Raw genomic sequence first — 26,878 nt, forward strand, 5'->3', positions numbered from 1 at the left:
TGTGTGTGTGTGTTTGTCTGTGTGTGTATTCTTTTTAGAGACTAACATTGAATCTGGTACATAGTAGCTGTTCAAACAATATTTTTAGGATAAACATAAAGATTCTTACCTTCAAAGAGCTCAACTGAAGAGATGATTACAGCAATTTTTCAAATGACCATCTTAATGAATGCAAATAATGGTGGTATTTCACTTATTTTATTAGCTTTGTTGTTATTATTGTTATAGTCGGAAGGAGCCCCCAAAGCGCCCTGGACTAAGTATTAATAAGTATTAATAATAGGATAGGAAGAGTTTAACTCAACTCTAGCTCTGCCAAAAGCTATCTGAGTGGACCTGGTCAAGTTGCTTACCCATTGTGAACCTTAGTTTTCCTACTTCTAACATATGGGCTTTGGCTTGGATGGCCTCTAGAACAGCAGTCCCCAACCTATTTGGCACCAGGGACCTGTTTCATGGAAGACAATTTTTCCATAGACTTGGGGTGGAGCACGGGGCGTCATGGGAGGGGGGTGCAGAGCTCAGGCGCTGATGGGTGGCCTGTTTCCTAACAGGTCACAGACCAGTACTGAGCTACGGCCTGGGGGTTGGGGACTGTAGCTCTGGAGCTTCTCCCAGCTAACAATGCTGTTAATCTCTGACCCTACCTCTTCTTCCCACTTCACAGGCTAATGCATGGGCTTTGGAAACCATACAGTGTCAAACACATTCAGGGCACATTGCTACAAGCCCCATGAGCATAGTTACAGCATTGCCAGTATGAGTCTGTGTGCCTCTGCTGAGGAATCAGGCAACCCAGGCTCTGCCCAGGGCTCAAGATGATGGGGCTCCCATACTCCTTTCCCCCTTCCCTCTTCTGAAAGACCAAGAATGTAATGAATGCAATTTTGGACGTATTTACAAATTCCTGTGGCTAAGAATAATAAGTGTGAACAGCTGAGAGATTTTTAAATAAAAATATGATTGAATAGGAGAAAAAATCCACAAAATCAGGCTGGATTTTATTTTCACAGAAACTTAGAATTAAATGGCTCCCAAGTCATAGTAACTGACCTCAGTTTCTGACTTCCTTTGGAGGGGCTCTTTTTTTTCTTTCTATGTAGGGACTGCACTCCCCAAAAGTACTGTAACAGGACTGTAAATATATACACTGAGTAGCCTTACAAGTCACCATAACTTAACAATGCAGAAATATCAGCATCTTCCCTTCTTCAAAACTAAATAAAACCTGAAAACACTGAATCCATGTAACCATGTGTCACGTTTATGTGAGTGGAGTGTTCTCATTAGACAGTCAAATCCGCTTCTTTAGCTAAAGCCCCTCCCCTTCCTCCTTCCAGAGGAAAAACACATGTGTGTGGGGGGGATTAATAACTTATCATAAAATCTAATTTGTTTGAATAATGATTTAAAACCTTTGTATCTATGGGCCCTGACAGTTGTCTGAGGAGCCAAAAACAGGGGATGAAGCAGTTAGGCATTTGGGTTGCCAGGGAATAAGGGACAGGGTCCTTGGAGTGCCCAGGAAGGGCTGCCCAGGGACTTGGGCCTCAGGAGGGCAGCAGCCAAATAGTTCCTTGTTCTTAATCTGCTATCAATTTCAAACTGGCCTGTAGGAAGCTCTGCTCCTCCCTGATAGGAGAAGAAGCCAGGCAGGAGCCGTAGCCCCATTATCTGCAGCAGCAGTGGATCTGTTAATAGGAAATGGATGACAGGAGCTACATCAGGGTTGGGATGGGCCCATGGAGGGAGCTGCACAGTCATTTGTGAGAGGATTCACATGCTGGCTGTGGTCTGCACAAGCTGCTGTGCCCAGTGTGGTGTGCCAGAATGCAGCCATGCTGCTGTGTAGCCTCTGCAGAAATGCAAACCTGCTTGCTTCTCTGGGAAGGCCTTCTTTGGGCAGGCCTTGGGAGGACAGGTGCCCTTTGGCTGGGGTCAGGGGGCTTGGATGTTCCAGATGAAATTCCCCTTGGAGGGAAGCAGGGTATGTAGGAGGAACTCCTAATCTCTTTCCTCTCTGGCCTGTCTCAGAATAGACATTGTAATTATTTCCCAGAACAAGTAAGTTTTACACTAAAGATGCCCATGGGAAATGTGCTGCCCATGTAGGGCTTAAGAGCCTTTTTAACCCGGGCCAGGCCATAGTCTAGAGGGCCTTGATACCACTCAGGAAATGGAATTCTACTTGGTAGACTGGGGAAGTGCCATGGACATAGTATATCTTGGCTTCAGCCAAACCTCACATATGATTCTTGCAGCTAAGGATGGATATGTGTGGCGTACATTATGAAGTACCATGAACTAAGGTAGAATAAGTTTACAAAAATTGCTGAATAAGCAAAGTTAACCTAGAAGGCAGTCTTCCTTTTAGTAGGGCTCCTTGGTTGAAAATATGCTTTCAAAAATTAACTTGTTGAATAAACAACTTAAAAGAACATATAGCATTTCTGTTTATCAAAATTGCAGGTGATACTAAGCTATGAGTCATCAAAATTCAAAAAGATCATGCACCTCTGGCCTGAAGCCAGTAAAATAAATTTCAACAGCAGTAAATGAAAACTGCAATTACATTCAACAAACTAAGTGCAAAACTGCAGAATGAGAAAGATCACCTGGCTTAGCTATAATTCACAGTGTAAAACCCCAAGGCTTTTAGTTGACCACCTCCAAGTAAATCTGACGGGGGTTGGCAGCCAAAAGAACCAGTGCCAAGTCAGGTGACTTTAAGTTAAGTATGATGTCCAGAATGTGGAAGGTAATAGTGCTGCTGGACACTGTGTGGGAAAGAGCACATCTGAAACAGTGTGTGCTCTCCTGGATGCTGCATCTCAGCAGGAGCATGGGAATACTGCAATCTCTCCAAGAGACGGCTACTAGAATAGTAAGAGCTTGGAAAGCTCATCACATATATAAATATACCTTAAAGGAACAGGGAAAGTTTAGCCCACAGAAAAGGGAGACTAAGGGGGAGGTCTGGGGAGAGCCTTCAAACACATGAAGGGCTCTCCCTCATATGGAAGAGATTTGAGATCTGCTTTGTGGACCAAGAGGGTAGGATTAGCTCTATGCATAAAAGTTATTAGAGGATCAATTTTAGCTCAAAGTAAGAAAGAGTTTCCAATCATATAAGCTTTCCAATCATGGAGTCTAGAAGGTTTAGAAGGCAGTGAGCAGCCCATCTCTGGAGGTGAGATGGCCCCTACCTAGGGCAGTGGAAAAGGGATTCTTAGAAATGTGGGAGCTGAGGGTTGTGGATCAACTGTACTGCCTTAACTAGTCAGATAATCATACTCTTCACCTCTGTAAGGTCAACGATATAGATGAGGAGATGCAAAACTGAATCTGGGGTGGTTGTTCTGCACGATATATAAATGTGGCTGACCAAATTGGCTAAGGAGATTAATTATTCTCCCAGGAATGGGAGCCAGGGGAGGGTGCTGGGGGAGCCTACTGTCTTGCAATGAGACAGCCAGCAGCCCAATTTGTCTGATTGTTTGCTCAGCTCTTGGAAAATCTAACAACAGTGGAACCATAGACTTTCCTGGGCTTAATCACTAACCACTCCTACCCAGCCTCTCTAGTAGTCAAAACACTGTTCCATTCAACTGAATGAATATTCTTCTGTTGGAACATTCTTTAGACAGTCTCCTGAGATTGCATCTCTGATTTCCATGCAAGTGCTTGTAGGGAGGAAGTGTAAAATCAACTGTTACATTAAATATAACTTCCCAGCCACAGCATAAAGATGGGTCAAAACAAATTGCAATACACCAGACCAAAGGAAAAAAAAACTAATTCTTTTAAAAGTTTCTAACACTAATTTATGATTTCACTGACATAATATAAAAACATTGCAAATGTTTCTTCAAAGAAATAATTACTTTATTCAAACTCTTTAGTGCTGGCAGTTGTTTAAGGAAATCTGGAAATTTTCTCCATCAGCCTAAAGATTGTACATGCAAAAAGTTTAGCTCATTGTGGCTGCCTTCATCCTTGCAGCCCCCGAACCAAGGTTTCACCGAAAGGGAGCCTAGTTCTAATTTACTACTGGGAAGCATAATCAGTACCCTGAAGCTCCACTGTGTGCTCATTCAGGCAATCAAACAAGCCACCTTCTTACCATTGCCAGGTGTAATCAATTCAATTTTACCCACTGAATAAAATGGGGAAGTGTATGGCCATGAGCAGGGCCTTTTATGTGACTTCTTTTGGACCAATTACTCCTCAGGCATTCTACACTCAGACACTGCAAAGAAACATCTCCAAAGGCAAAGACAGGGACAGAATACCACCATGATATACCAGGCAGAATTCAACCAAACCCACTGGGTCCTGCACAAGGTTTCAGCAGCAGCAAGCTGAGGCCACAGCCCATCTAACTAATGGGGTTTGACTCCTCAAACAGAAGATTGCTTTGTAAATGTCAATCCTTATCAGGACATTCATCTAAATTACATTGAATCAGTCAGAACACAAGACTGGCCACCTCACTAGGAAATGTTGCTAGACTGAACAACATTGAATTGTTTGCCTTCTTTGCTCCAGGCAAAATTAGCACAAGTTAAAGGGTTAGAAATGTAAGAACTGGCCACTGAGAAGCTGTTTTGCAAAACGGAAACCTGGGTACAGAGCTTCTGTTCAGTGGTCCAGTTCAGGACTCTGAGGATTCTAAGGTTTCTTGATGGCCAATTATTACATTTCTAACCCTTGAACTTATTTCTTTCATTATTAAGCTAATTTTGACATCAGAGCATTGCTACCCTTTTCAAAAGTGATTTTTAACTTTACTGTTGAGCTTCTAACTCTTCCGGTTCAAATTATTTTGTCATCAAAAACATTCAGTGACCATCACTTAAAATACACTGGCTTGAGACAATTCCCTAGGCTTTCATAATATTACAGTCATGTTTTTTTTTTTTCAGAGTCACTTTCTTAGATGGAATGACATGCTGTATTCTCACAGCATGAGTTGTTTCTTAATGATTACCCTCCAATTTGTTCCTTTAGCTCCAGCTCAGACAAACCAATTTGATAAAACTCACACACCTTCATTGGCTTCTCCCCCAACACCATCTCTAATGACCTACATTTAATTTCATTCATTCAAAAAACATTTATTAAGTATCTACTGTCTGCAAGGCATCTAACAGCTAGGAGGCCAGACCAGGTCCAGGCATTGGATCTGGCCATACTCTAGGTAGCTAGAGTATTCATAATTGGAATGAGAGCAAGATAATAACGATTACCAGTTATCATTCCAACTAGAACTAAAATAAACCTGTCAGAATTGTTTTTTTTAAGAGTAACATGCAATTTGTTACCATGTTCCAGAAATTACCAAAGGGATTTGTTGATTTCACATTGCTGGAGAGATGCAAAGTGTAGATGCAGCAACACAGCAATCCTTTAGAAATCCAGTTTATGCTGTAAGTGAAAGGCACTAGAGAATGACAACTCTAGGCAAAGGGCGGGGGTAGAAGGATACATTTCACACAATCCCCAGTCTAAGCCTTTTCAAAGAATTACACAAGGCGTTAGTATTCCATTTCTAAGGGCTGCTGTAGCTTTTCAAACATGATAGCTTTCTTGTAGTATACACTTATCACATTAAGAAAAATGGTAATGAGGAGTTCATGACAACTGCTTTTAGGAGGAACAAAGGCTCAATTGCTGGGGAGAAAAGAAATAATATCTATTTTCATGGAAAGAGGCCTCCAGTGAACAACTTGGCTGTAGCTTTGCTCTCTCATTATTTCTGAGCTCAGTAAAAATAAGGTACCAGGCCACTAATACAGCTGAAACTCCATCCAATATGATTTGCATGGAATTGTCTTTCCTCTGAAACAGCCATTTCAATCTTAGAATCACGGTGCCAGGGGGATGAAAGAGAACTGGTTTGTCTCATTCACATGAAATTAACTAACAAATCTATCACAAGATGTCAGTCTAACTACTGAACACCCAGCCCTCCCCCATCTCCCCCACAGACACCACTCAATCAAAATCAAAATAAAAATAGACCAACAGAGGCATCGAACTCTTTGCAGTAGCCTGAATTTAACAACATCAAAACCACTACTAAGTCCCAATGAAATCAATTCAGAAAGCCCCCTCCAAGTATTCCAAGCCCCTAGTAAGTTGAGTATTCCTGAATGCCTGGACAGTCACTCCTCTCTCCAGATTCGTTTTTCACTGCAATTACTCCAAATAATGAAAAATAAATAGCATCTGTATTCCATATTAAGCATGGCAAAGAGACAGCACAAGTGAAAGCCATATCTTTTTCTAAAAGGATGTTTGACTGATGAAGAAATCTCAAAAACATTCTAAACTTGATATGAACACTCTAGGGGCTGATGGCATGGACATAAAACCTAGCCCCATAGGCATGCTTCAATCCTGTGTTAAAACCAGGAAAGCCAGTCCCTCTCTGCCTTGATGTAACAAGTGTAAGCTATGAGTAGCTACTGATATGTTATGTCTTTGGAAACCATACCACAAAGTTAGTATATACTAAGTATTAAACATAAATCCAATCCAATTCTTGCATTTCACCATCTAGTCATTTTTTTTAAATAAAAGGTACCAATCAAACACGGAACCTATTATCAAAGTGCTTTTTATTGATAATTTCCCATTTACATTTTTGAGGGCACTGACATCTGTATTATAAAATATTTGCACATCATGAGGAAGGGGTGCATTCCAGCTAACCTCCCCAAGCTTCCTTTATAACCCTGTGAGGATCCATTGCCCATGGATGTCTCTAAATCCTCTTTAAACCTCTGTCTGTTTTAAGCCTATACCATCTCTTGGGGTAACCAGATCAATACTTTTACTCGCAGCTATAAATTTAGTAAAGTACCAAATAGAAGATTCAAAGGGAACAATGTCAAATCCTTTGCTGGGAAGGTTCTAGTGGGCAAATGAAACACTGGGCTTCAGGTAAATAAATAGTGTACAGAGAACTCTCCCCCACACACATAAAGCTGCCTCTCTCAAGCCTGGGAGTCTGACTGCTGTTTGTAATCAATTTGTAACTCTTGTCCAAAAGCCAATTGTCAACCAGTGGTTTCATACTGGGCTCTAGTCACATCTTTCTTCCCAGCGCCACAGCACGTTGCCTTTCCACCCCCACCACTGCCTCCTGCTCATCTAGTCTCTCCTTCCTTTCCTTTAAAGAAGGAAAAAATGTGCAAAATCATTTTTAAAAAAATCCTGGTCAGGGATTTGCAAGCTACCCACAGAGACTGTTATACAGCTGACAAAAATCAACGTGGCAGGGTCTCCGGGCTAATTAAACAAATGTGACAATTTTAAAAGCTGCAAAGTGCCTTATGAACCATGGAATTGTCAAAAAGGAGAAAGGAAAAAAAGACATGCACTGTATTAAAGACAAGAAAGGAGCTTGCATATTTAATAATTAAGAAAATCACAGGGACAATCTAAACTCCTTGGTCAAACCAGATTGAGAGTCTGTGATGGGTTGAAATATAGAATTCAAGTCATACTTTGAAAATATTTAGAATTTCTGAACAATAAAAAGAGTCACAATAACAATCCAATAAAAGCTTGCAAGTATTTAGGGATTAGAATTTACTGAATGCTTCATTCATGTTACTCAGGAATCCAGGAAAAGTAGTTTTTCTTGTTCTCATTTCACAGATCAGAGAGTCTTGGAGACAACAGTGTGCAGTTGAAAGACCTCTGCCCAGGGGTCGGGCTTTGAGCTCTAGGCTTTGACCACCACCATGCTCTATAAGGACAGGCTCTCTCAAAGAGAACACTGCAAAACCTGCAGCAGGAACCAGGCTTTATTCGCCTTTGTGGTTGCCGCTCACATTTTGGTGGTTTTCAGAGATACTTTATAATTGTTTTGAAATCACTTTCTCAATTCATTGCCATGTGTGGGTCACACAACCTAAATGGCAAATCAAAGAATATGAGTGTGCCTCTAAGGAAAGGCCTAGATTCATTAAATGTGCCTTGTCACCAGATACATTTCAATGTCTTTTATTCTCCAGCTTTATGGAGGTATAATTGACAAAAATTATATGTTTATGGTGCACAATGTAATGTTTTGATATATGTATACATTGTGAAATGATTGCCACAATCAAGCTAATTAACACATCCATCAGCTCACATAGTTCCTTTTTTTGTGTGTGGTGAGACACTTGAGATCTACTCTCTTAGCAAATTTCAAATATACAGTACAGTCTCATTAACTGTAGTTACCATGCTATACATTAGATCTCCAGAATTTATTCACCGTGCCTAACTGAAATTTTGTACAATGAATGGCTTTTCTCAGAACTCAGTCCATCCTAAGGTTAATAATCCAGATCTTGGGTTCCTGTACCACATCAAAATGTAGGTAAGTAACTTCCCTTTATGGGAAAATGGGTTAATTAAAGTCGCTGGAGCTGTCTAAGTGTTGCTGCGGTCCTTCCTGTAACGATGCACCTTAGGTGAATGTCTCAAGAGATGGCAAAGCTGGAGAGTGAGAGAGGAAGGGAAGAAGCGAGGGAGAGAATGTGAATCAAAACCTGGGTTTTCATTGTACTATTTTTCTCTTAAAAGGGTCTTTCAAAGGTCTCCTGTACTCTCTCGTTCCCAGAGCCTGGGAACGAAGGCATTATTATTCTTCCTGAACATAGGGAAAGAAACTTTGCTTGAGGCCTGGATTGGGAGAGGGCAGGTCCCTGCACTGCCTACCAAACCTTGGTTCTTTCTCATATAGCAGGGGCACTGCTCAGAACTAGAGTAGCACTTAACCAATATATTCTACATAAGCCTCAGGATGGAAATAAATTATTCAGATATACTCTAAACATAATTGAGAGAACATAGTCTAAAAGGTAAAATGAAAGTTGACTTTATTTAATGATAAGACTGAGAATGAAGATCTAGAGCAGATCTTAGGAGATACTCTGGGACAGTTCTGTTTACTACATCTTTCTATAATGATGGAAATATCGTATTGTTTTTTGTGATCTCCAATATGGTACCCATTGGCCAGATGTGGCTACTGAGCACTTGAATGCACAGAGGAACTAAATTTTTATTTTATTAAAATTTCATTAATTTGAATTCAAATATCCAGCCATGTGTGGCTGGTGTTACTGTATTGGACAGTGCAAAATATTCAACACTTTACAGATGGAGAACTTGAAGTATGTGATGGTTAAGTAACTAGCCCATGGTCACAGAGTAAGATATTGGCAGGGTCAGGACTAGCTTTGATATCTCTTGATACCCAGTCCAATGCCACTGGCACATTACTTTAATATTAATCCCAGTTCTCCCAAAGGCCAATGCTGGAGAGTCTTTGCTCTATAACATAGGACAGAAGCAGTCCACGCTCTGACAACATGGGGGTGGATCCTCTAGGTCTCAGACCCTTTATTCACTTTTGCATCAAAAGCACTGGGGGTATGAGGCTGTGCTGGGGGCTAATGGATTAAATAGCAGTAAAGAGGCTGCAAAATTGGAGAGTGGGCTACCTTTTTGGGTTTTCTCCAAATGCAACAGGTCCTGGGAAGTAGGAAGCAGCTGAACAGAAAACTATCAGAGGCCCAAACAGCCAGGATGTTTTCTTTCCATCTTAGTTTAATATTGGCTTTAGTTCATTGTTTTATGATTCTGCAATTTCCAATTAATATGCTGCCAGGATAGAGCTGGATGAATCTGTTTGTGTTAGTGTGTTCATCCCAAGAATGGTGGACTCTGGGAGAATGGAATGTTTAATGGCAGCGACATACACAAAAAGGTCTGGAAAAACTCACTATGGAGGAAAGAACACATCTCATGGAAGCTCCTTTCTTATGACCACAATGATAATAAGCACAATGAATGGTGCCAAAACATTATTCAAGAGATTCAAATCATCTATCCCATTGTAGCAGCACAGGGTGCCCTGCCTTTAGTCATTGCCTTTTTTAAAGTGATATTGCCGGCATTATTGTGCTTTGAAGAGCAATATTTAAAATGGGCTATAGCAATAGCATTAAATAATAATTGTAAATGGAGGATGTGAGGATGATTTGACTACAACAGCTGTCACCCCAACAATTGCCAAGGTTGATTTGGCTGATCCAGCTGGCTAGGCAGGTGTCCTCTTCTTCCCTCACCACTCCTTCCCCAACAAAGGAGGACCGCACTTTGGTCAAGGGTATACAGTAGCTGCTCTCCCGTTACAACCTCCATACAGGTTTCTCAAGGTTTATTTGTAGGAAAACATAGGGTAGTCAAGCTTCCAAGACTCCAGCCACATCCAAAAGAGGAGCTGCATATGGCAGTCTGCCATTCTTAAGAACAAATTGGCAATGGAAAAACTTCGCACAAAAAGTGGTGCTAAATATATCATCTGGAGAAATAAGAGATGGAGTCATTAGAATGTCTAATATTTGTATAACTATTCTACTCACTACACACTATTATCTGCTTATTAACTTACAATATTTTCATGGAAAACCAAATCATTATTTTACCTTGGGTAGAAATAATACTATGAGGTCATTTTCTCTAACAATTCCTCTACAAATTTAAGTCACTTAACAAATATGTTGTGCCTACCCTATGCACTCTTTGTACACCTACAGTTATCACCTTTGTGTGCATATATGTGGGGGCTTCTGAACTAGGCCAAAGGGACAGGGTAATGAGTTTGACACAGATCATGCCCTCAGGGAGGCAGACTCCTCCTCCTCCACACACACACACACACACACACACACACACACACACACACACACAAAGGCAACAAGTATAGGTGTATAAAAATTTCTAGGGGGACCTAGAAGACAGAGAAATTAACTCATTAATTTCAGTGCTTTCTGTGTTGGATCTTACATGGTGTGAACAGGAGGTCACCAGGCAAAGATAGGAGTAGATGAGGCTCCTGGCAGAGGGAGGGGTTGACACATGGAGGCAGGGGAGGAAATGGCACATCTGTGGAAGGGAAAGAAGTCTGTAGTGGATGCAGAAAAGGGTACTCAGTCGGGAGAACTGGCAAGACATGAGATAGGCATGAGTGGGGGCATAAAGCAAGAGCGTTGCCTGCTAAGGTCAGGATTTGGGAGTTTATCCTCTAGGTACTGGGGAAGCACAGTGCCCCTGCTTGAGCACTTTCAGTGACAAAGACCTCACCTCCTTTCTATACTTGGGCAGATCCACCAGTTAGAATGGGGAAGGTAAAGGAAGGATCTAATATTTATGGAGTGCTTCAAGCACTCCTCTAGGGGCTTCATATGCATCATCTCATTTAATCTCCCCAATAATCTTGAGAATTAGGCAATATTATCACAATTTTATAAAAGAGATACAGAAAGGTTAAATTACCCAAGAGCATTCAGCCAAGTGAGAAGAGCCAAGCTCTACTTCCTTAACCATGATATCTCCCTAGAACATTCTTCCTTTTATTGCTATGATGCTCATTCCTCTCAAAGTGACCCTCAGGAGATGGGTTTCACCATTTCACCCAGCGAGCCTCTGAGCCTCGCTTCCACAAGGTAGTCCCTCATGCAGCACAGCTGCTCCCTCTTCTAATTCAATTTTCTTCAGTTTAGTCTAGCTTATCTCTTTAGCCATTCAGATTTTGAATCTACTCACTATCCTGGTTACTCTTTGCTAAATGCATTACAGTTCAGCAACATATCTCTTAAAAATTTTTATGAAAGCAATGTAAATTATAGAAATTGTGAAAATATAGGAAAGAAAAAACTCGCCCATAATCCTATCACTCTAACAAAATAAGAACTATCAGAGTATTTCCTTTAGCTGCTTTTTATTCATGTTTTTACATGGATATAATAATTGAGTACATAAAATGTTATATTCTGGTTATTTCACTTGACATTGTATCAGAAAGTTTTTTCCCCGTGTCAGTATATCATCCTCAAAGCCATCTTTTTAATGGCTGATTATTAATTCTGAGTATACAAATCTCAGTTTGCTTAACTATTCTCCTATTGTCAGATATATATTAACCTTTTTGCTATTGCAAATAACATTGTAATGAATAACTTTGTCCACATAGGTTTTCTAGGAGTTTAGATTTTCCCCATAGCATGGATTCTCCAAAGTGGCATTATAGATTTTCAATGTACCTCTAAAAATGCCATGGTCAACCTAAATAAATGAAGAGGCACACTGCCCACATTCATGAGTTGAAAATTAGCAATCTCTCCCAGCTTCACTGTTATCCACTGAGTCAGAGGCTTAGCCCTGCAGTAATTAATCACTTAAAACCTACTTCTTTAGCTTCATATCCTCGTGGTGAAATGCAGAATGCATAACGGTTAAAAGCGTGGGTTGTGGAGCCAGATTGCCAAGGTTGAGCTGTTGGCTCTGCCACTGGTGAGCTGTTGAACTTGGAAAGTTACATATGCTCAAAGTACATCCATTTCATTATCTGTAACAGGGGGATGATAATAGTACTTGATTCCTGGCACTAGTATGTTGATTATATGAGTTACTATATGTGAAATCCTTATAATAATACCAGGTGCAAAAGATCGCTATGTAAGTGTTTGGTATTATTATTAGTGTGTACTTTGGATTCAGGCCAACATGAGTTCCAATCCTGTGTCAACCGCTTAGTAACTGTATGAATATGTGATCTGAGGTGATTTATTCAGCCTCTCTGAGGCCTCCAGGCTGTTGCTGACCCATTAGTTAGTGGCCTCCGGGTAATGAGCTAAGCACTGCTGGAGAAAATTACACAATCCACAGATTGGAACCTGTATAAATATAATGTCTTCAATATCACCTGGAGCCTTGAAATTACATCATAATCTTACTATATTACCTTTGAGAGCCTTCTCTCTCTCTTTCAATGACTCTTTCAAACCTTCTCTAACCTCTAACCTCTGAACTTTGCCCTGACTGCTTCCTACCCTTGCCAGCTCATCCTGAGACTTGGCCTAAAAATTTTTAAAAATAAAATAAAATTACTTCATATATACTTCTAATATTTCATGTTTTTTGTTTTTAATCTTTAATACATCTGGAAATAATGATGTATGGTGTGAGGTAAGGATTCAAGATTAACTTAGGGAAATCAGAAATGTTTGTGATATTGTCTTCCTATCCGAGTATGCTATGTCTTTCCATTTGTTTAAGTATTCTTTTGTGTCTCTCATAGTGATTTAGTTTGTTCATATGGCTCTGACACATTTCTTGTTAAATTAATTTGTAAGGTATAAATTGATTCTTTTTATCCATTGTATCTTATAGTTGGTTGCTTTACATATAAAGACTATTTATTTCTATATATTTATTTGGCACACAACTTTTCTGAATTGGTATATTATTCTTAATGGTGTTTTTAGTTAATTCATTTGAGATTTCCAGGAAAAGTATATAAAATCTACAAATAATAAACATTTTACACATTATCACCCATTTCTAATACCTTTTATTCTTTACTTTGCTTGTCCTGGCTAAACTCCAGAACAATATTAAATTTTAATAATAATGGTATATAAAGAACACCTAGTCTTTTTCTTGATTATAATGGGAATGCTTCTACAGTTTCCCCATGAAATGTGATACCAGCTTTGGAGTTGAGATGGATATATTTTATCATATTAATGATGTGTCCATCTATTTCTATTTTATCAAGAATGGGTATTCAGTTTTGTCAAGTGTCTTTTAGCATCTATGAAGATGACTGTGTACTTTTTCTCTTTTATTCTATTTATAAAATAAAAATTTGTATAATACAAATGGATTTCTTAATACTGAGCCAGCCTCACATTCCTAAAGTAAAACCTACTTGGTCATGGTGTATATCCTTTAAAGTGCTATCTGATTCTATTTTCTAGTAAGGAGCTTTGCATCAATATTCTTAAGTGATATTATTATGTAAGGGTTTTTTTGTGTTCTATTTCTGTCAGATTTTGGTATCAACATCATGTGCTAGGTTGGATTTTCTAAAAAATACATTGCAATTTTTTCTTCTTGTTCTCTGTTCTGGAATGGTTACAATCTGTGTTTTTTTGTTTATTTGTTTGGTTGGTTTTGGTTTTTTTTACTAGTTTGGTTGAATTTCCCTGTGATATCCCATCTGGGACTGATGTTTTTGTTAAGGGGTGGGGCAAGTTTTCAATTCATTCATGGTGGTAAGTCTGTTTAGATTTTCTGTCTCTTCTGGAGTCAGTCTCAGTCAATTATATTTCAGTAGAAAAATCAGCCATTTCATCTAGTGGCTTAATTTATTTGTATAGAGTTGAGTAAATTGCCACTTATGAGTCTCTTAGTTTTTTCTGTGTCTCAGGTTATTTCTCTTTATTATTCCTTGTTTTACGTATTTGTGCTTTTTCCCTTTTTTTCTTGATGAGGTTAAGTTAACAAATTATCTATTTACTGCTGTTACCATTTTATTTGGGGAAAAGATGTTGAATTTATTAAGTACAATGATTTTCTTTTCATAATTCATTAATTTGCAGCTCTTGATTTATCTAGTTTTAAAATAGCATCTTTAAACTCTTGTCTTATTGATTTTGCTCTTGTATTTTTTAGATAAAATTGCTTCATGTTTTATTAACAAATTCATGCCATTATGTTGGTCATAGCTTTAGTTTGTTCCATAGTGACATTTTTTCCCTAGTACATTTTTTCACTTTTTTTTTTTTAGATTTTTGCATAAATTTTGGGGTGATTCCCTTCTTATTATTACTAATTTTTTAGTGACAAGAGTTCTTCCAGGACCAGTTAAGTCTGTGGCTGAATTTCAGACTAGCAGGAATTCTCTTCAAAACACAAGGTTCTGTGACTGAGTGCCTTTGGCCTTTACTTCTCTATTATCAAAAGACATTGGCCTTACCGGCTACCCACAAAGCAGCATCTCACTTGTCTACTTTGTCTCACCAACAAAGTGCTTTTCACAAATATGAATTTTTTATGTAATTTTTCATTCAATCCTGCCTTCCCCATTTCTCAAGATATGCCCCAAACTTGGTCCATGGGAAGCTACCATCTCCAACCTGCACACCCATTCCTATTATTCCAATATTGTTTTTGCTTTTCATGGTGTGACACATCCTGAAAAAGCAGCATTTCATCAGGAAGGCCACAAATCCATGACCATGGGAATCATCTCTTGGCTTCTTCCCTGTTTGACCTTCACAGAATAAATTGCAACTCAGGCTTTTGAATGTTCTCTGGTTAGAACAATTATGGAATTTAAATTTATTTTTTCTCATTCTCCTTAATGCTTTCATTTCAAAACTGGGAGATGCCTACCAAATTGATTCTAAGAGGCTATTTTCTCAAATGCATTTTCCAGAGACACATGTTTTACCTTTACACAGATACAAGTGGAATAGTTAACTTCCTTGTATTACCTTTTTTCCTGCCAGCCCAATCCTAGTAGCACAGCCAGGACCAAAAGGCTGGTTCTCAAACAACAATTGGAAGTTATTACTTCTTTCAGATAAGCCTGGAATGCTTTTTGGCAAACCAATATGTTGTTTCATTACGCTCTCTGTATGCTCAAGATACAGAAAGCAGGTGTAAATTCTACACATGGCTTAAATTCTCACCTGCTTTCATTCAATGCAATAGAAAATAATAAATCACCATATTCACAAAAAGAAACAGGTTGACAGAAAACAGACTATTTTTATAGCATACCTAAGATATATAGGGATTCATATATTTACTCAGCTATTTTAAAGGATCTACTCTTGCTCACTCCCTGGACAGCGAAATGCTGGGTTGCTAAGTTACTCGTATTTGACATCATCTCTTCCCTGACATCTCCGAATGTTTGACAGGTTCCCATGATTCACTGGGCCAGTCACCTCGGTACTCATATTACTCACTTTCCCAATGATGTCTGTAAAATCATTTAAAATTCACCTCATACACTAGCTGCAAACCCCCAGATTCCACAGGAAAATATTTAAACTGCTTCACAGACTCTAAGTGCATTTGGAAGCACACTGGATGGCTTACCTATATTGTTCACATAATAGTTGTTATAATTAAATTTAGCATCTTTCTTCTGGGTTGGTTTGTGTTTGAGAAAAGAGGAAATGATTACTGGGAGGCAAATAATGGGTAATATCTCTTATGGGCTAATTTGGTTCCATGAATAGCTCACCTCACATATGCATGCTATGTATTAAGTCCATTAGTGCTTTGAATTAACTCCAGAAAAGGTAATACTGCACATAATTTACCCAGTCAAGGACATTTTCACCTGCTGAAAAATTTACATATTTCCCAGTGTCATCAGTTAAAAGCTAGTCATCAGATTAACACAGGGTATGATCATTAGTTAGTTCATTTATTTGACTCCATCAACATTAACATTAATTATAGTCCAAATTATATTTAGCAATTGTTGTCTTTCTTGGATGGAACACTATATTACTATTTCAAGAAACTATCATTTTAAAAGTCCATGCCAGAATAAGATAGATGCTTTTTGAAACATTCTAGAAAGATTCATATTTAAGATAGCTATATAGAAAATCATTTGTATGATTCCAATTTGAATATTATTTATACATCAATTCGACAGGATATAAAATCAATTGCCTAATTATTGGTTAAATTTATAAAAGAAATTCTACTGAAAGGTGCTTGATTATGCTGCATAGTTATGATAATATAATCAAATTTCCTTTCAGACATAATTGTCTGACCAATTTTGCTCCCTGATCCATTCCTTTCCTCACTTGTAAGATGGGCTTTTTCATTTATTTCCCCGTCAAAAGTAAAAAAAAAATAATAATAACAAGTACTGTACATGTTTGTCCTGTAATTATTTGGTAAGTTCTTTCTATGCTAAAACTGTAAACTAAAACACAGATCTAATAAGTAGAATTGCCATAATTTAGAATGCTATATACACAGATCATACTGTAATCAAAAAGAGGTGCACATGTAGGTGTTTACCAACCTGATCCATATGGCAGGAAGAAATCTGTAAGAAGACACAGTTTATCAAATCAAGTTACCTAAATTCTAGCTAGCAAATTCAGCATCCCTCATTAACAGTGAATTACCCTTACAGATGTTTGCCTATGAAATTATCAACTATGAAAGGTACTTTGCTAGGAAACACAATCTGTTCAACATCATATCTAAAATAAGCACTCTGCACGTTTTTACAGAATTGAAAGCAGGGTCTCAAAGATATATTTGTACACTAATATTCATAGCAGCGTTTTTCACAATAGCTAAAACATGGAAGCAACCCAAATGTCCACTAACGAATGAATGGTGAAGCAAAATGCAGTATATACGTACAATGGAATGTTGTTCAGCCTTAAAAAGGAAGAAAATTCTGACACATGCTACAACATGGATAAACATTGAGAACATTATGCTAAGTGAAATAAGCCAGTCACAAAAAAGCAAATATTGTATGATTCCATTTATTCTGACTACTTACAGTAGTTAGAGTAGTCAGAATCATAGAGACAGAAAGTATTACAGTACTAGAATGGTGGTTTCCAGGGGCTGGATGGAGAGGAGAACGGGGAGTTATTGTTTCATGTGTGTGAATTGTGTACTGTATACTTAAAAGCAGTTATTTTACCACAATAAAAAAAAAGTTGGAATAAAAAAAGTAAAAATAAAAATAAAAGAAGTGCTCTACCTGCATTTCTGACTTTAGAAAGGAATTAAGGGATAGTTTGTTGATATTTCTAAGTAAATTCTTGCTAGGAACAAATAAATCAAACTACTTCAGAACAAAATCATCATTGAACATCCATTCTTAGCTAGTAGCATTTAGAGCAGGCTGCTCTCCTTGGCTTAACTCTTCCAGAAATGATTACTCTAGGACCCATAAAACCCCACGGAGCTCCAAAAAGAAGCTGCTGGTGGTGCTCATATTATTACAGATGAGCAGCCTAGGAATCCCTCATATGATAGATGAATTGTAGCTGCAAAATGCCATCACTGGGACCAGAGTTGTTATTATTTTTCATTTCTGTTTGCATGCGAGGGTAGCTTGACTCTAAAGAGTAAATGGCATGCTGACAGAAGCAAGTACACAAGCCCGGCTGCACTGCACAGATTGCTGCCTTTAAGTTTCTCATTTGTAAAATTCATAATAAGCAATAATATTATTCTTCACAAGGAGCAAAGACATCTGAATTTATACAGCTCATTTTGTGGGAGAAGGTCAGTTTGGTGGAAAGATATTAGAGGCTGGTGAATTCTCGTTTATTGGAAAAACTACTTGAAATTATTGTGGCGTAACTGAATTTGTACAATTTGAGGAAACAACAGATGCTGAAATTAATTATTGGCTGAAGCTATTATAATGTTAATGATATAGTGGACCAGAGCCTGTTCAATAATGATGGATTCAGGTAAGCTAGCAGGATGAGAAGAAATGGATAGCATGATGGTTGTCAGAGACTTGAGGACCTGTGATCTGGGCAAATTACTCTACCTCTCTGAGTTTCACCCTTTCCCAGTCTATGAAGTATGATTAATAATATAATCCTTGAGGATGGTTGTGAAGATTCAAAGACACATGTGCTTAAGGACGGTGCCTGGCATGTAGTAGACAGCACACTACTATTATTATTTCTTTTATTATTGGTAGTAGTAAATTCGATATTGTTTTTATTATTATTTGAAGTGAGATTTGAAAATATTGAAGAATGGCAAAAAGGAAGACAATTTCTAAGACCTGCTCAAATTATGTTGGTTTGCTGGTATTCTTACAGTTGCTAGAAATAAGTCAGCCACCGTGTGAAGCAATTTTTTAAAATCCAGAAACTGTCACTATATGCTTGTGATAGGGTGGGTGACCATTGGGTGGGTATAGAGCAAAGATCACTAGATTTAGAAAACGATGACCAGGTTCTATTTTACTTCTGTCACATACTAGTCCCACCCTTGGTTGCAGGTCATTTAATTTCTCTGGACCTCGATTTCCTGAAATAATAAGAGACTACCTTACTTTCTGTGATCAAAATAAGATAATGAGGTTCACATGCTTTGAAAAGCAGCCACCTGCAATAGGAAAATAAGGTTGTCATATCAGGTCGAGTTAGCTTGTTGTAATGTGGTTGCACCTGCAAGGATATGAAGGCAAGAGGGAAAGTGCTGGAAAACCAGACAAGGTGGGCTCCAGCACATTATGAGAACCAGTAGGGCAAAGAAAGAGAAATGGATGCACTGGTCTGGAGGGGAGCTGAGCCCATTTTCAGACAAATGGTGAGAGGAGCTTTCAAAGGAAGCCAACTGGTTTGAATTTGGACAGCATTTTGAAATAGGGGGCCAAACTAAAACACATGAGGCAAAACTATTTCCATTGCCTGGAGGACTGAGAGGCTAAGAGTGGTGAGAGGCTGGTTTTGTTGCACTTGGTTAATAAAAGAAGTCTGTGCCAATGTGAGATGAAGTGGGTTTGCAAGTGTTTGCTTGCCAGGCTGTCGAGGGGAAAAAGGGGGATGAGAGAGGTAGGAAAGTTGGTTAGAGCAAACAAGCTCAGATTTTCATGCTGCCGATGTAAACAGCATGTACAGTTTAAAGATTCCTTCACTGGAGGTGGGCAGTAAGACGGAGGGGGGAATAATTAGCGCCTGCTTTTTAGATAAAGAGATTGAAAAGCAATATAGCTAGGCAATTAGGGAATCTCATGAGCAACTGGATGCAGCTTCTCCCGCTCCTGGGCTGGTGCGCAGAGTGCCGCTCGGCGAGGAGGTGACTTTGCTCTGGAGCAAGGCAACAAACAGACTTACTGCCTTGTCTCGCCTCCAAGGTCCTCAAACCAACAGGAATGTGAACATGTGATTACAAAAAAAAAAAAAAAAAAAAAAAAGTACAGCAAGCACACTCCATTGTGACATGCAATGCCGTCTATAAAAATTTAAGAATTAGTCATAAAATTAGGGACATAAACTTCAGAAAGCTTATTTTTATTCTAAGCATGGGGGATGAAACGTTTCATTCTTCAATAAAGGAGAAAGCCCACTCATTAACGTTGTTCAAAAAAAAAGAATTCTATACAATCTATAGCCCTTTGAAGAAAAAAAAAAAAAAAAGACATTTCCCTAGATTCTTTTTCAAGAATAACAGAAGGACTTTTGTTACTTTCTCAAAGGGTGCTATCTTTTATGAGCTTATTAAGGCAACATGCTCCTTTTCTTTCCATGTTTAAGTGAAATTCTGTTGTTTCTCTAAGTGGCCCCTCCAGCAGACTGGAGTCACCAGCCTCTGACAGGTGTTCACCCCACTCCCCTCACTTAGTCACTGTGTGAACCACCTAGGCACGAAGGCCAGATTGCTCTTAAGTAGAGGATATCAATTGTGACAAATTAGGTGGTGATTTTGAGATGGGTCCTGCATTCCTTTGGGAGTTAAGAAAAAGACCACAGACTTTGTTTCTATTTGTGACCCAGGAGAGAAAGAGAGGAAAAACAAAGTTACTGTCTAGAGTAGAGTAAGGCATTTCTTTCAATGTTACTTTCCTTTAAAGAAGGCAGCCAACAAGCAAGCAAGGATTGAATGTATTTTGCCTGTGTCCACCCAATGGTATGAAGCCCAGTGTTTGAGGCAGCCCAGTGTTTGAAGCGGCTGGGATCCCAGGGTGCATCATGCTTGTGAATCCCTTAACAGCTGCCTTGCTTCCACCAGGGCCTTTGGCCCCAGAGACAGATGACTGAGAGGTTGCTGGGCTCTTATCTTACAAAAGTAGGCAGCATAGCCCTAATCCATACAGTTTCATCTCTGATCACATTATATGACTCGTCTCTTTAACAGTCAATAACAATGTTCTTGGGCTAAAACAGGTGCACAAATATGCACAACAGGTGAAGTCCGGTGGCAGGCTAACTCAATGGTAAACAGCTTTCTGTTCTTTATTATTCCTTTGGCTATCTTATCATAAGATTTGCTCCAAACACTGGGCAGCTAAGAAGGCACCTACCAGGGGAGGGGGCTCAGGAGGAAGTTGGGGTGACTTGGTAAGTAAGGGAGTGGGGTGCAGAATTTTAATTGGGACACAGATAGTTTTCTTTCCCAGACCAAAAGCCTGGGAAAGGCTACACTGATCATCATTTACCACAATAAGCAGCATTTACATACCACTTGGCAGCTTATAAGGGAGTTAGGGCAGGTATTATTGTCCTCTTTTACAGACGAGGAAGGCAGATTCAGAAAAATGAAGTCATCTTTACAGAGTCACACAAGTGACAAATGGTAGAGCTGGGACAGGAACTCATCCCCATGGCTCCTATGCTTGAGATGCCATATTGCCTTATGATGCCAGTAGCCAGAGATAGTAGGCAGACACATTTTTCTGGCTTGGTTTTGGTTTCTCCTTTTGGTTTCATTGTTTACTTTGGGAGAGGTCATAGCTACCTTTTTCAACTCAGTTCTGCATCACACGCCATTCCCACATATTTATTCATTCACATAAGCAACACTTCTCACAACATGCCATCATTTCGAAGTCTCTCCTCCCCTCCACCTTCCACCTCTCATCCCCTCATTATTGGCCACGGTCTCCATAACCATGTCCCATGGACATTGCTAGTGGGAGGCAGCAGTGAGGCTGAGCTGAGATTCCAGAAAGCTGAAAGGCAAAGATTTATGGATGGTGCTTGAACAGGGAAAGTCTCCTAAAGAAGCTGCTGAGTCTCCGTGTAAGAAGGATGCTGGCTTGGGGTGGAACCTTAGTGATACTAGAAGACTAGCTCGATTAGAGGATGGAGAGAGGACAGGTAAGAAATGAGACAGTTGGGATAAGCAGAAGGATAGAAGATTCCCCATCATGATATTCCTTGAAACAGAACAGTAATTAATTTAAACAGCTTAAGCAGATAGATTGTTTCATTATTAAAAGGCACAGAAATAAAGGTTTCAACTCACCCGCAAGATTTCCTCAACACAGCTTGGGTCACTTGGAAGGCTCACCTAAAACAAAATAAACAGAAAAAATAATTAAACACAATCTAGTTACTCTCAGAGAAGGTTATTGTGTAATAGTTTACTCTGTAGGACAAATTGTAAAGAAAGAAAATCGAGCTGCTGATTTTTTTTCCTATTAAAGACAAAGCAATTAAGTATCTGCAAATGACTAATTTTGTTTTACTTTAATGAAGCAATGAGACCACAGTGCAAAGTGCAAAAAATGACTCCTTGTTTGTCACTGATTTGCCTTGAGACACTGAGCCATTGCCCCTTCCCTGGGCTTGTCTTTGCTCATCTATACAAAGTGGGAGCTTGACCTTGCGATATTTAAAGCCTCTTCAACCTTCTGACATAGTTCAGTATCTTAGTCATTAAAAAGATAAGGCCTATATAACAAACTTCTGTGATTAAATTGAGCTCTTTTTGAAGTTGGGTGTCCAACCAAATGCCTACAATTCTTATCCAAAATACTAAGGGTAGACACCCATGTAAATTGCATGCTTGCCTTGGCACTTAGAGAGAATTTCAGAAATATACTGAGTGAATCCCATGAGCCATCTTTCCCAGTGTGACATCTTCTGAATCAGTCACCGTTCAGACCATTGGCAGAAACGTGCTGAGGACTTACTCCATGTCAGGCACACAGACCTTTCCTGCAGGGGCTCCAGAATCAGTGAGAGCAAGAAGATAAATACCAAAATAAGACATCAGCCTCAACGCAGTGCATGATGAGGAACTTGGGAGTGGGACAACTATCTAGAGAAATGTCTGCTGATCACCACATCACCTGTGCAGGTTATGGGCACCCTTCAAACACCTTCACCCTCTCCAGGATTGCAATCTGATCACTTCTGCTTCCCTCCTGTTCTGGTGAGGAGAAGAGTGGGTCTCTTTCATTCACTGCCTTGGGAGAAGAAAGGCCGGTTCTGTAAAGAGAGCACTGCCACAACATCTACACATCCCAGGCCTCTTGCAAGGGCAATTAGTTACTCTCTGATAGATTGCAGTATGAGCTCAACTACATGTGGGGAAATGGGGTATAGATTATGGCACAAAATTTCCTCAACTTTAAAAATTACATGTTAAAAAATATAGCAAATCTTCAATAAGCATTAAAGTCACTACTGCACATTCATTAATTTCAACCAGTATTTATGGAATACCTTCTACAGGTAAGAGCCTCTGCTCCAAGGACCATAAAATCCCAAGTAGGGGAAGTAGGCTGAGACCAAGGGCTGGCCATCCTAGGGTGCCCAGTACAGTCCCAGTTTATGCTTGTTTTCCTTGTGTAACCATTGATAGTATTTCCTTTCACCCTCAAAAATGTCCCAGTTTGGATGAAAAATTATACAGTCACCCCCCCCAATAACAATAATACTCTAATAGTAGGTACAAGAAACAGTAGAAGAAAAGGGTCAAAAAGGTGGCTGGGCATACGTGGTAAAAAACCTGAAATACAGATTTCACCCACAGGTGATTTGGCCTGGCACAGTTCATTCATTTATTCAGATCAACAAATTTTTTTGAGTGCCACCAGGCTGGTGCTAGGCAGAGGTACAATGGGTAGCAAAAGGAGACACAGTTTCCTCCCTTATGGCGTTTGCTGGCTCGACGGGAAGGTGGATGTGAAGAATCACACAGTAAAAGCGTAACTATAAACTATGGTGAATGCTATAAAGAAGACCATGCCATGGACAGTAGTTCTGCAAAATAAAAGGTTTTGTGTCCAAATAAGTGTGGGTAATGCTGCAATCCACATCCCCCTCTTGGAGATCCATGATGCAAATCAAAAGCTGTGAGACATCTGTCTAATTATTTTACTGCAGCACGTCCCCAGTTTCCTTGACCCTTGAATTCTTGGGTTTTTAGTTTTAGTTAGTTTTTGGTTTTGTTTTTCAATTAACAACTATTGCTATTCCATACAATGGGTGTTTGTAGAACATACACTGGGAGATGTTGGTCTAACATGTTCCATGATTATAGAACTCAACTGGTAATTCTTAGCTGCAAATAAAATCTCATTCCATTGCTCAATGCTCCAGCAACTGTATTTTCCAAGACAATTCTTGAACTAAAAAATACCTTCCCCAAATACCAAGGTCAAAAAGATTGTAACAAAGGCTTAAATCTTCAATATGACTGTTGCACTGTATTAGTGTGGGCTGCCTAACCTAAAAATGCATGGCCTAGTCTCATGTAAAGGTCTTTGTTCTCCTTTTTCCACACACACACACACACACACACACACACACACACACACACATCAACATTAATTTTTAAGTTAAAGAGAAAAAAATATCAGCAAAATGCAGACACAGCAAGAGCACCTGCCTATGAGTCAAAGAGCTGACTTATTATTTGGGAACAGGACTTAATAACTTTACTCTTCTGAGTTCCAGTTTCCCCAACTGTAAAATAATAATAATAATAATAATAATGATAATAATACTTGTCCCTTTTAAACCACAGGGTTTCTGTGAGCATCAAATGAAACAACTGCTGTGAATGTACTTTGTAACCCACAAAATCCCACACAATGAGTCAGGTTATTACCCTTGTCCTGTTGTTTTCCTTTTATTATTAAGTTCAGTCTTCTTGTCTTTACAAACTAAGATCTGACTCACTCTTGCCAACTGCAAATAGCATCTCTACACCTGGAATTATAAATATCCACTTCTTTGTGGGAGGAAATACTGTCAAAATAGAAAGAGTTGTGGACTCTGGGGCTTTACAGCAAATCTAATAATGACTATTGGGGTCAGTAGTACTCAGAACTGAGAAGAATTCTACAGACAAGAGCAATCAAATAAATATGTATCCACACTCAGTGTTCAGATATTTTTCTTTTTTAGAAAATACTGGAATCCAACATTCTCATGAAGTCACTAATTCCACAAATCCATCTAGCCCAGCCCCACAGCTGCTTTCCCAGAAAGACAACTACATTTGAGCTGCAAGTGCTTTTTAATTAACCAGCAAACATTTCCTACGTGCCTAGAACAGTGCAAGGCATGGGGGGTTGGGAATACAAATCACTAGGAGAATCAGTCTGTTTCGCTCAGAGTTAAATGTCTAGATGGGACAGGAAAACAAACAATTAGAGACCCACTGGGACATACATCGTAAGGTAGTCCTGACAAGGGTAATAGGATCGTATTCATTTCCCCACTGTCTGCCTATTCATCAGTTCTCCCATTTATTTCTTTAGACAACAAATCCTGATTGAGCTCACACTGTGCTCAGGATGGTGCCAAGGGGGAGGATTTAAAGACACTACAGACATCATTTCTGCCTACAAAACGCCACACAAATTGGAGAGACAATATTTACAGGGGAAAATAGACAATACCAAACAGGAGGTCTGATTTAGGTGGCAGGGAAAGGGTACCTACCGGGTTCATGGACAGAGTCATGTCGGACAGAAGCTCCCAGCTGCTGAGGTCCCCACTGTAGTCCTCACTCCATATGGGAGTGAGAGGCCAAGGATTCGACATGGCTGAGAAGTGGTGGGGCCACCTGAGGCCACTTCAGTCTCTGTGCCCCCTGCAGAGCCTCGCTGGGGTCACTCTGCACACTGGAAGAAAGCTGCACTAAGGCTGGGGCTCTGCCCCGAATTCTGTCCTCTTGCACTCTCTTTCTCTCTCTCACACACACACACACCCACGCCTCTCTCCCAGTAATTCTGGAGGAGTCACTCGGACAGGTGTGAAAGAAAAACTGAGGAAGAGAACTAGTGGTGGCACTGGGATTAGAACTGCTGCCCATCAAGTTGCCAAACTGCTGCTTAATTCCAGAGCCACCTTCTCCTCTCTTTAAATCCACTCTTGAGTATTCAGATAGTTCACAAAGCGCAAGTTAGCCACTCAGAGCTGCAGCGTCCTTTCTCGCTCCCCCTCTCCGCCCCCTCCTCCTGGAGCAGAAAGCAAGCTGCACAACGCACAGGGGGAGGCTGTGCTCTCACTCCTGGCCCCAGACGACCCTCTTGTGCTGGGCACGGACGTGGTCCTCTGAGGGCCAGGGAAGGGAGGCGCATGTCAGGCAGGTGGTGAGCTGACTGAGAGCTCTTACAAGTGCCTACCCTGTCTGCATCTGACAGTGCAGGATGCCACCCCCTGTAGCCACAGAGAGACCACGCACAGATCATCTGCCTGGTGATAAACACCTATCTTATGACATAATCAGGGTATCTTTAAATTATCAAATATTCAATTAACTGCAGCAACAATAAATGAATTACATAGGATGTTTTAATCATTCTGGAATTAATCAGTTTGGAGAATACTTCTTGGAGATTAGGGTAATACAAGATATCAGAAATACCCTGATTGTGGCATTGAGAGGCATAAGCAGCAACTAGCACTAATAGAAAACATGAAGATTAATGTAAAACATTAAAAGAATAATGATCACTACATGGTTAACCTAGAGAAGCTGAATGCATGCCATTGAGTACATTATTATTAAGGGATTGTGAGGGAAGAGAGGTCATTTTTTTTTTCTAAAATCATCCTGAGGTTGTCCCACAGTACATGGAAATTGGAGTCCACTAGTCTAGGCATATTCCACCTTGACAAAGACTTCTCAAAGTAAAACTTAAAAATAGCAAGTTTAATTGCAAATTAAATAACTGGGCCCAGTTAACCAATATATACAACTGACACCAATGGCAGCTTCCAAACTAATTCAGTTTGTATTTTCATTAACAAATTGCCACATTTATCCCCATGATTGATATGTGGGACACAGAGCTCCCTTGACACAGAATTACTAATAAAATGAAAGCTCAGGTTATGATATTGTACTACCAAATGAGTTTTTAGTCTTTTTAAAATTTTTAATCCCCATCATTGGTCATTTGTAAAAACAAGGGATGGCAGCTTCTGAAGTTCTTATTTGCATGTGTTTTGAAATCCCTTATCTCCCCACCAAGGGAGTCCCAGTTTTCCAAAATGAATTTGGAAAACTACAAGCTCAGTTCACA

General features: G+C 39.5%; 1 protein-coding gene across 3 annotated transcripts in view; it reads right to left on the bottom strand.

The window, feature by feature from the left end:
- Positions 1 to 26,878, bottom strand: part of AFF2 (AF4/FMR2 family, member 2) — a 491,308-nt gene that overhangs the window by 175,715 nt on the left and 288,715 nt on the right. For all 3 annotated transcript variants that reach the window (XM_012665266.1, XM_012665264.1, XM_012665265.1), the window contains exon 4: positions 21,856 to 21,900. In XM_012665266.1, coding sequence (XP_012520720.1) covers positions 21,856 to 21,900 — 45 coding nt within the window. The remainder of the gene's footprint in view (positions 1 to 21,855; positions 21,901 to 26,878) is intronic.

This window comes from Propithecus coquereli, unplaced genomic scaffold (genome assembly GCF_000956105.1).
Source record: "Propithecus coquereli isolate 6110/MARCELLA unplaced genomic scaffold, Pcoq_1.0 Scaffold99, whole genome shotgun sequence".
Classification (NCBI taxonomy): Eukaryota; Metazoa; Chordata; class Mammalia; order Primates; family Indriidae; genus Propithecus; species Propithecus coquereli.